Source organism: Microplitis demolitor, chromosome 4 (assembly GCF_026212275.2).
Source record: "Microplitis demolitor isolate Queensland-Clemson2020A chromosome 4, iyMicDemo2.1a, whole genome shotgun sequence".
Lineage (NCBI taxonomy): Eukaryota > Metazoa > Arthropoda > Insecta > Hymenoptera > Braconidae > Microplitis > Microplitis demolitor.
Window position 1 is genome coordinate 18218497 of NC_068548.1, and position 10361 is coordinate 18228857.

The 10361-nt window shown below is 29.3% G+C and overlaps 1 protein-coding gene across 5 annotated transcripts; it reads left to right on the forward strand.

The window, feature by feature from the left end:
- Positions 1–179: 179 nt before the first annotated feature.
- On the forward strand, positions 180–10255 carry LOC103574763 (histone-lysine N-methyltransferase, H3 lysine-79 specific). 5 transcript variants are annotated; one of them, XM_014443736.2, is made up of 7 exons: positions 180–404; positions 1132–1172; positions 6407–6768; positions 7120–7260; positions 7350–7490; positions 7593–7748; positions 8636–10255. In XM_014443736.2, exons 2-7 carry the CDS (start codon positions 1139–1141, stop codon positions 8753–8755), a joined length of 954 nt encoding a protein of 317 aa, XP_014299222.1. In that variant the 5' UTR covers positions 180–404; positions 1132–1138; the 3' UTR covers positions 8756–10255. The 5 variants fall into 5 exon arrangements, with proteins under 5 accessions (XP_014299222.1, XP_053594762.1, XP_008552501.1 ...); XM_053738787.1 differs by lacking the exon at positions 180–404 and adding an exon at positions 857–1047; XM_008554279.3 differs by lacking the exons at positions 180–404; positions 1132–1172 and adding exons at positions 4002–4231; positions 5473–5562.
- Positions 10256–10361: the final 106 nt, after the last annotated feature.

Here is a 10361-nt window from a genome sequence, read left to right on the forward strand (position 1 = left end):
CAGTTGTTATTGAATGAGTATTAAACAGAAAAACAAAAATATAACTGTTGGAAATTTAAACAAGCGAATAAGAAGTAAGCGTTGAATCATGTCAGCCAATAGCATTTATTCCCGCTCACAGTAAGTACGTATGTGTACAGAGATTTTGTTTGTCTGGTTTTTATACAAGTAAGCCTTTGTCCGAGTGTTAGTTGGCCAGAATAAAAGGCAGCTGCTTCATAAGCAGACTTCTGATCAACAGTTCACAGTTGAGATCAGTGTTTGTTCTGTTAGTGTCACTAAATTTATTAAAGTTCTTTATAAATAAATTCAATTAATTTTTTATAATTATACTCGTATAAAAACGTCGTTTTAATTGAGTATAGTTATTTTATTCAACGAATTTCGCCCTAAGTATCCTTGAGGTAAGACGTCAATTTTAATAACACGAGCTAACAAAGAAAACTCCAAAAAATGTATCATGTACCTAGATATTATTTAGTAATAATTAAATACAATTAATATTTATGGTTAATTATTTTTTTTAAACATCATTTTTTTATTTGATTATTTAAATAAATTTTTTTTAATTTTAAATTTGGAGTTTTATTTACCGGCTATTGTATTTCACATGACCAATTACGTATTATTATAAAAAATTAATTTGAAAGTGCATAAAAAAACTTTTGACAATTCTTTGTGTCAATTTATTCTCGATGAATATTTAAATTGTTTATTTTGAAATTAAAAAAAAAATGCCGAATGTTTGCTGTTTACAAAATCACTATTTTACGGCGTAATATGAATAAAGAAACGCATTTCTCTTTGTGTGCTCATGTATAAATAAAATCACAATGAATTTCGTTCAGTTCAGTCAATCCTTAAAGATATCACAAGATAAGACGTTGACACTTGAGTGAGACAATATTTTATAGCTCCGAATTTATCAGTTTAATTGATCATTAGTCATTATTTATTGTTTACTATTAACTTCAAGTATAACAATTTTAAATAAAATATTTATGTCCTTATATATACACAAACAAAATTTAATATTAATTAACACAAGTGATTATTATAAAAATATTAATTGATATTATTTGTAATAAATTAATAAATATATTGCTATAAAATAATATTTTAATTTTTTAGATTAAAGATGGCAACTACTACAGAATCCGCTATCAATGAGGGTATGTTTTATTGTTTAAAATATATAATAAAAAAAAGTCGATAGTAATTTAATGATTAAAATAATTATTATAATGTATTATAATTATTAAAGTTATTATTATTATTATTATTATTATTATTTAAATGAAGGAACAATAATTTCACCGATCTGCTTAATTGACATCATTTTATTATTTTTCGGTTAACGTTTCGTTAATGGTAATTAATATCAGACCCATATCTATATGATCAATAATCAAATAATATAAAAGTCTGATCGTTTCAAAAATTCAACACATTATTATTATTAATATTATTATTATTATAAGTCGAACGAGCTGTAAAAAAAAAGGTTTTAATAGTATTAAGTATTTAACAAATAAGCTATTGAGATTGTAAACAATGAAAGGTGTGTCTGGATAATATCCATTGTACATCGGTGCTTATGGAACCCTAACGAGGAAACGTTAACAAGCGTATACTGTATCGATAGCCGGAAGTGTCAAGGGTCTATCAAGTAAAACGGATAATATTTAATAAAAGTAAAAATACTACTTATAAAAACGTTAAATACGATTAGATATCGTAAGTAAACAAGAGGGTTAAATTTTTTAATATGTTTGTAAAGTAATGAAATGATAGAGCTGGGCAAGTCTAAAATAAGAGAATATGTATTATGTGGATGTTGATAAGGTCAAAGCCCTTGGGTCGTGTCCTCGAACTCAAGAACTAAATTCACCCAGTATTTTACAATTGAAGGTAGCAACTGCAGCAAACTTAACTGCAAAACGACACTCAGTGGTTCTCAAAATTAAATCCAGGACTTGTCTGGAATAGTATGTTCAGCTATTTTTGTCGTCCTTGAAACCATGACTCATCTGCTGGTTTATTATTATTTTTTAACAGGAGCACTACTGGTGATTATTTAAAAATTCATTTCACCGTGTACTGATGTATATATAAAGAATGAAGATTATAAATCTCAACCAACAGAGAAATCATGACTATGCCGTGTTACTATTAAATTGATTTATGGTACTTAATTGCAGCGAAACTGATGTGCATTTGTAATTGACTTTGATACGAAAGCTGTTGTTGCTGAGCAACTGGCTAATATAGGGTCGGTCATGATGCGTGGGGTAACTTGATTCCAGTCCGCACCATATCCGTCAAGATACATGTATCTCTCTCCATTTATTGGCCAACTAAAGGACAAACACGTGTGTGAAATGTGTGTGCCTAGTATAAACAGTTGGGAGAAATTGAGAGAGAAAAAGGAGCAAGAGAAAGAGCAACTACTAAAACCTTTTCAAGCGTCTTTCAGACCTTTGTTCGATCTTTTTTTTTTATTTATTTCCTTCTTTATACACTAACGTGGAGAGCAGCTTGTCTGATCGGACTCTTGATGATACCTGGTTTGTTGTTTTCGTTATTTTTTTTTATATTTTTTACCTGCTTCTCTCGTTACTTTCAATCAAAACATTCACATGGATTCAGAAATTCAATCACAGATTTTTTTTTTTGAGAAATTTACCAGCAACTTTTACTATTGCGAGAGAAACTTTATAGATAAACTCCATTTTAACTTATGCATAAATTAAATAAAAAAGAAAATTTAGCATTTAAATTTTGAATTAAGTACATAGGGTGGAGGTACTGTTTTCGGCCACTTTACAATGGAATTCTTTTTAATACTTCTTTATGAATTAAAACAAAATATTAAATGTCCAAAAATGGAGCACTGGCCGCAAATGGTACTTCTACCTTACACGCACAGAAATTTTTAGTAAAAATTACCCAAAAAGTTTGATACTATGTGTTAAATGTTTAAATTTTTACCATTCATATTGTAAAATATACTACTTGATAGCATAGAAATGAAGTGCAATTTCTACTAACAACATAGTAAAAAATTAGTTACTGGCAAGATGTCCTTACAGTACCAAACTTTATGAGTAATTTTTACTCAAAAATTTTCTACGTGTACTAATTTAATATTTTTAAACGGTAAAATATCGGTGAATTTCATATTTATAAATAATTGTAACAGTTATCTTTGGCTGGCCTACTTTATTATATAGCAATATGTACAATATTATAGAAATCTGAATTCTATTTACAATTGTAAATATGGTACTCAATCTCTTTGAGTTTACATTAAAGTTTTATTCTAAACGTCAATACTCCAGAACTAACATCAGGTAGTATCGAGGGTAATATTTAAAGCACATAAAAATAAAAAATACTGTATACTAGTGTTACACTTGTTAATAAATAATAAAGTCATTACTTATTTGACGTTACCATACCATTAGGTTTTTACGATTAGTCATTCGCGCAGAAAAAAATAACCCCGAGATATTAGGGATTACGTCATCGGAAATTGGTGACAATATCGATATACTTGTTATCTGGAGTTTATACTCAAGAGAGTATTCTGTATCATGAATTTTGATTAATAAAATAGATTATGCCAGAAGTTAATCGAAAGGTGGTTTATCAAATTTGCGGCATTGTGTGGAAATCATCTTAGAGTGTTTGAATGTGTAAATTGAGGGTACAGGTCTAGGGTTTATTTTATCACCTCAGCCTCTATACTACCACTCTGCACATCCACCGTAAATGTAATACGTGTGCGCACGTGCCTGACAGCCAGTCGAACAGCAAATACTTAAGTATTCAGTAGAGAAGGAAGAGAAATAACGACTACTATATACTACTAGCATCTATATCTCCAAGTATACAAGTGTAATATTATCGAGGGTGAGAGAAAGAGTAGAGGGTAGTAAAAGAGGGTAGTGAGGACGGAGGTGGATATTGAGCGACGCCCGGCGTCGTGGCGCAACGTTTGGATCAGTTGCTATTCAGCCACCGCCCCAGGAACTAAATCATTTTTTTTGTTCCTATTGCCGATTAATTATTTTTTGATAACTCATATTTATTATCAATAAAAAAAACAATTGGTTTATATTAATTAAAAAATTAAACGGATTTATTGTAATCATGCTGATTGATCTTGTACGTGATTCTGTGCTGCAGTGCTTCTGCCACAGCTGCAAGGCGCCTTTGAGCGTCGTAGGTGAGTGTAATAAAACATTGAACGTTAATTAAGGAAAAAAAAATAAATATTTTATATTTTATCTCTACCTCTGCCTATTTACGGCTCTCCCTTTGTGTCTGATAAATTTTCTAGTCGATTAAATGCTTCCTTAACGCTTTCATTGACAATTCATTAGAGATCAATGTCTCTTGATGTTTAATGGAATCTAATGAATCGTATCATTTTTTTTTTTTTTAACTGCGGATGAAAAATAAAATAGATTACTAATCTTATTGTCTTCTTTGTAAAATTTGTGTATTAATACCAATGCAGATCAAATTGCTCAGAATAATAATGACTTCCGTATCTGCAGAGTTATTTTTTTTTGCGGGCAGTTTGTTAAAATTTTCTCGCAAAAATTATTCCTCAATCATTGCCGTCAGGGCCATTTGCACGCGACTATTGTGAATGTATATATATATATATATTTTTACTACATCAATTCCTATATTTTTTATCCGCAGTATATACCGGCACTGATCGATACTGCCAGTATCGTTAGGCCACCTGCAGTTCGATCAATTTACTCTAGGTATTTGTTAATAGTCTCGTGTATCTATTTTCCTGAAGAAAATTAAATTAATCCCGTAAAATTACTGTGTCGTACTAAAGGATAGACGAGTAGAGGAAGAAGAGAATGAAAGCTGATGGATAGAAAATGTTATTAGTCTGGCTAGCAATATCAAATTACTTTTTTTTTTTCCACCCAACTTTGCTCTAATTATAATACTAGTCTATTCTAAAATCACTTTGACATTTTCATTAAAAAATCGTTGATAGATATTGACGTGACCTCTCAGTTATGCATTAAGATTAGAATCGATTGCAGAATCTGATCGCGTGATGAAAGAATTTCCGTTCAATTATAAAACTATTTTTTCATACATTTACTATCTTCTTGTTATAATATGTATGAGTATTTATTGTCCTTGACTGTAACGTCATGACAAAACCGATCGTTTAAGGCTTTTAAAGATTACAAGTTGCTTATCCTTATATATGATATCGTACACACGTGTTTCAACTCCTAGTTGACGTATTTCATGGATCAGGGTGCGGCCCAAGATGGCTACACATACCGGCTTGAATTTTAGCTGACATGTGACATGAATATCAATCGATATCATGTTAAATTTTGCATTATCATTTAGCCATTTTTTATTTACTTACATCCTACAGGTATTATCTATTTTTTTTTTACTCTAAATTTTTTTACCAAGCTGGTCACAAGAAAGGTAAATCGCCCATGAAGAAACCATGCGGAAAAGGAAAAGCTCGTACTAAACAACCAAAGAAAGTTAAATTTATTAGTAAGTAATTAAGGAAATTTCATTCATAAGTATATTATTATTTTTTTTTATTACGCCTGATGAATGTGTTACAGCTCGCACGATTTTTTATTTACTTTTATGATAAATATTTAACTATTTAGTATATTGACACGGATAATTTGCCACAAAATGATTGCATTTATTTAATAGTCGTCACGCATTATTACTGGCATTTCTACGTAACTGAGGTGTATGACCCTTGACACGCGGCTGAAGCATGGAGTCGAGTAAATTATATATATCTATGTCGGGAATGAGAGTAATTTGAAAATATACGATACCATATACATTTATATATATTATATCGTATCAAAAGAAGAAGGGAGCGGAAGAGGAATATACGATAGTGGCGACGAGGGTCTGCCGGCTGGTCTGATACGATAGGGGTGCGTGTACTCGACTCCAGACGTCGCGGCGCCTAGAGACAACGGCTCCGTCGCCAGATCGATCTTTCTCCTTTTCACGGCTGACTCATATTCCTTACCCTGCACATAGCAACCCGCTGACTGGCTGCCGGGTAAAGCTCGTCTCATTAGCCCTTCGCAATATGAGGGCTAAAAAACAATAAAGAAATAAGGAAGGAAGGAAGAAAGAAAGGAGGGAAGCAAGAAAGAAGAGATGAAAATATAAGAAAAAAAAAGACGAACAGAGGAAATACGGAGACTGGAATAACAAGTCACTTGACTCTGGGTTATCTGATGATAATAATTTACAGAACAAAAACTTTAAATAAATTTTATTAAATGCATGTTACCCATAAGATTAATTATTTTATTTATTAATATAATTAAAATGTTAAGTAATAATTTTTTTTGTTAATTAGCTACTGAGATTCGGTGTCAAGAGCAATCAAAGGGTGGGTTATGTTATGAAGTGATTTTGGCTGAACCAACTGGAACTAAACGTGCACCATCACCGCAACGTTCTCAGCCATCACCGACTCAGCAATCGACGATTGAAGAAAAGTTAAAAGCTGCTGAGGAGAGAAGACTCTCTTTAGAGGCACACAAACTTGCTACATTGGCAGCACAATTGAGCAAAATAGAAGAGACTGCACGTAAGAAGGACGAAATTACTTCAGCATTTATGTCAGCTACTCGTGAGTCTCTTGACGCTAAAATGAATAGCTCTGAAGAGAAGCGTGAGGCTCACATGAGCGAGCTCAAGAGTAAACTTAAAGAACATGTAAGGTTTTTTTTTTTTTTTTTTTTTTTTTTACAGTATAGGGTAGTGGTACCATTCGTAGTCACTGCTCCATTTTTGGTCGTTTAATATTTTATTTTGATTCATGAACAAGTATTTAAAAAATTCCATTTTAATACAGTAAAAGAATTGTCTTCCAACGAATTAAAAAAATTAATTGAGTCATTGCGTATTTTACAAATTATTTTATTTAAAATTTCTAAGTAGCAAAAACTGGCCCTAAAGTGGCCAAAAACGGTACTTCTACCCTAAATATCTATATAGCTGTAATAATTTATAATGTTGCTTATAGTAAATTTATATACGCCTGGTATTTTTTTTTGTTTGTCTTAGTTGGAAAGCGTTGAAAAGACCCGTTTAAATCTAGAACAACAGACTAGAGAGGTTCGGGCCGCAGTTGAAGAGAAGCTCAAGACTGCTGCTGCACAACGTGATGAGAACATAAAAAAAATGCTTGATCGTCTCAAGGAGCATGTCAGTATTTTAAATTGAATGCTATGAGAAGAAAAGAAAAAAGTTTTTTTTTTCATTTGATCGTTACAGTAAATAATATTAATTTCTAGGAGGATCAAGTTATTCGAGTACGTCAGGGTATGACTGAACGAGCTCAACAATTAGAGTCTCAGATCCAAGGTAAATTAGATCAAGCTCGAGAACGTCGTGAAAATCGAGAACGTGAACAAAAAGAAAAACTTCGTAATCACGTAAGATTTATTTTACTATTATTGTATAATTCATTATTTCTTGTAATTAATGTAGTAGATATATGACTAACTTATAATTAAAATGTCGTTACAAACGATCAGAATACGGTGAAGCTAGCGAGAGTACGTGAAACCGCAGATGTTATCGCAATGAAGGAGCTCGAGGCAAAAAAACGTGAAATCGACATGAAAGTTTCGATCGCGGAAGAAAATCGACAGCGCGAGATTCAACGGCGTCTTCAAGCTATTCGCCAACATGTAAATTCATAATTTGAAATGCTTGGCACAATTTTACTTTTTATTTAAATACCTTCACAATTATTTTTTATTTTTATTTTAGCTGAACTCAAGCTTCATCCTTTTATTTATTTTAGCACATATTTGATTAGTTATTAAATATAATAATTTGTGGAAATTATTGTTTTATATTATTTTTAATTAATTGTGTTTTTTTTTTGTTTTTAAACAAATATCACTTTAAGAGCATTCTCAGACAGTATCCCCTACTTTTTAAAAATTTTCAATGACTCAACTGTCATAAGCGTATCAAAATTTTATCAATTATTTAAAAACAAATTAAAGCATTAATTGAAAAAAGGAAAACGTAGTCGGAATTTCACTGAGATATAGATTTAAAAAAAAATTACTTACAGTTGATATCGATTGGGAGCTAAACGAAATTTGTTCAATAAATTTTAGCCTACAAAATTTTAAAATTCGAATTATAAAATTGACATGACGATTTTACTAAATTTTATTTAAACAAATTTCGTTTAACTCCCAATTGATATCAACTGTAAGTAATTTTTTTTTAAATCTATATCTCAATGAAATTCCGACAACGTTTTCCTTTTTTCAATTAATGCTTATGACAGTTGAAAATCATTGAAAATTTTTAAAAAGTGGAGAGCGCTGTTTGAGAATGGCTTTAAGTTGTGAAATTCGAAAATTTATAGAGTATTTATTATTTATACTAACTTGGAAAAGTATAATAAAGTTATAGTATTAATCCAATTTTATAATTAAATAAATTTTCGCAATTTAAATCATTTATTATTTTTCATATTTTATTTAATATTATAGCTTTATAAATTATTATTGCTTTGAAAATAATTAATAGAATTTATTTATTTTTTTCTTTAAAGGAGAGGCGTGCAGAGTTGGTCAGACAAAACAAACAAAACAAAACCAATGAGGCTGATCAAGAAGTTAAATCAGATGAGAGTGCCTTAAATGTTAAAATTGAAACTGCCAGCTCTGGTTAAAAGATAAACATCAACATTTAATATTAATTTTAAATACTCTAATTAATATCATCTGTCATATCGTTAAAATGACATTAAAATCAGTCGAAGATCATTAAAGTAAATAACGATAGATTTAAAAAAAAAAAATAGAGACTATGCGTAAACATCTCTTGATAAGAAATATTATCGTGTTTGTTATAAACAGATAATAAATACAACAACTTAATGAGTTTAACTGCCGAAGACTCGTGAGCTTGATTTCGCTTCGTGCCATTTTTCTCGCGGCTCAATCGGAATTTTAACTGACAAACTTTGTCCGAGTCTTGCCTACTGCAACAAGTCGAGAGTTCAAAACAAATATTAAATAAAATAAAAAATTTTTTAAAAAAGAAAAATTATTCAAAAAAAAATAATTAATTAAATGAATACTTATTGATGCGATATTAAATCCCCAGTGAGTTTTAATCAATTGGTATAAAAAATTGTTATTATTAATAAACTTTGTATTTTTTTTTCTATTTGTGCCTATAATAACAAAAATGCGCTGTGTTCTTTCGCTATATTATTAGTTGGCTATTCGATAAAAAAAAACGAAATTATAACGCTCGATGCGTATAAAAGAAAAATTAATTGTAAAATGTACTTTTAAATGCTTATAAAATTGTTTTTAACCATTTTTTATATGTTATAAAAATAATATTAATAATAATAATAATAATAATAATGTTAATATGTTAGCTTTAATTGCAAAAATTTAATACAAATTATATACTTATTCAAGAATTGCAAAAATTTATAAATATTGTACGAATATATTAATACTATTCTAACATTTTTTTTATATCACAGTTTTCACTTAAATATTTTGCAATTCTTTATACAAAAAAAAAAAAATTATTCGTCGCTAAGATTAGATAATAATAATATTAATACAAATATGATTTGAAAAATAAAAAAAAAAAATAAAAAAAAAAAAAATGTTTTGTGGGGAAAACGAAAAAAAATGTGCGACAATGTATGTATACAAAAATCATTTATACAAGTGATGATCGTATGATATGTGTTGGCGTATGAATTTATAACGAAAAAAAAAAAAAAAAACAAAAAAAAATGGTTTGTAATGTAATGATGCTTTATACAGTTTATATTAAGCTTTATGAAAAGGTTAAAAAATCATTTTGTACTCGATAATCGCGATAATACTGTGCTAATGAAAAGAGATTATTACAAACAAACAAAAAAAATTATTAAAAATATTTAGCTTAGTCAAATACGATTATATTGATGCTTCTGTGATGGATTCACTGTCGAAAAAAAAAAAATAAAAGAATGTTTATTAATAAAATTAGTAAATGAATAAAGTGATTTTTAACATCATTCGCTTGTAAGCAAGCACTAAAGAGATTCAGTGGCTGAATCTTCCTGTTGTGGAGTACATTCGCACAATAATATATAAACAGCTTTATTATAAATAACTAATAAATGAATTATTTCCCCATTTTCAAAAAAAACTTTTCATTTATTTACCCAGTTTCATTTTTTTAACTTAATTATCTTAAACTAATTAAATAAATTTGTATACATTAAATCTTTATGATATAAAATAAACTTGAAAAAATTTCAT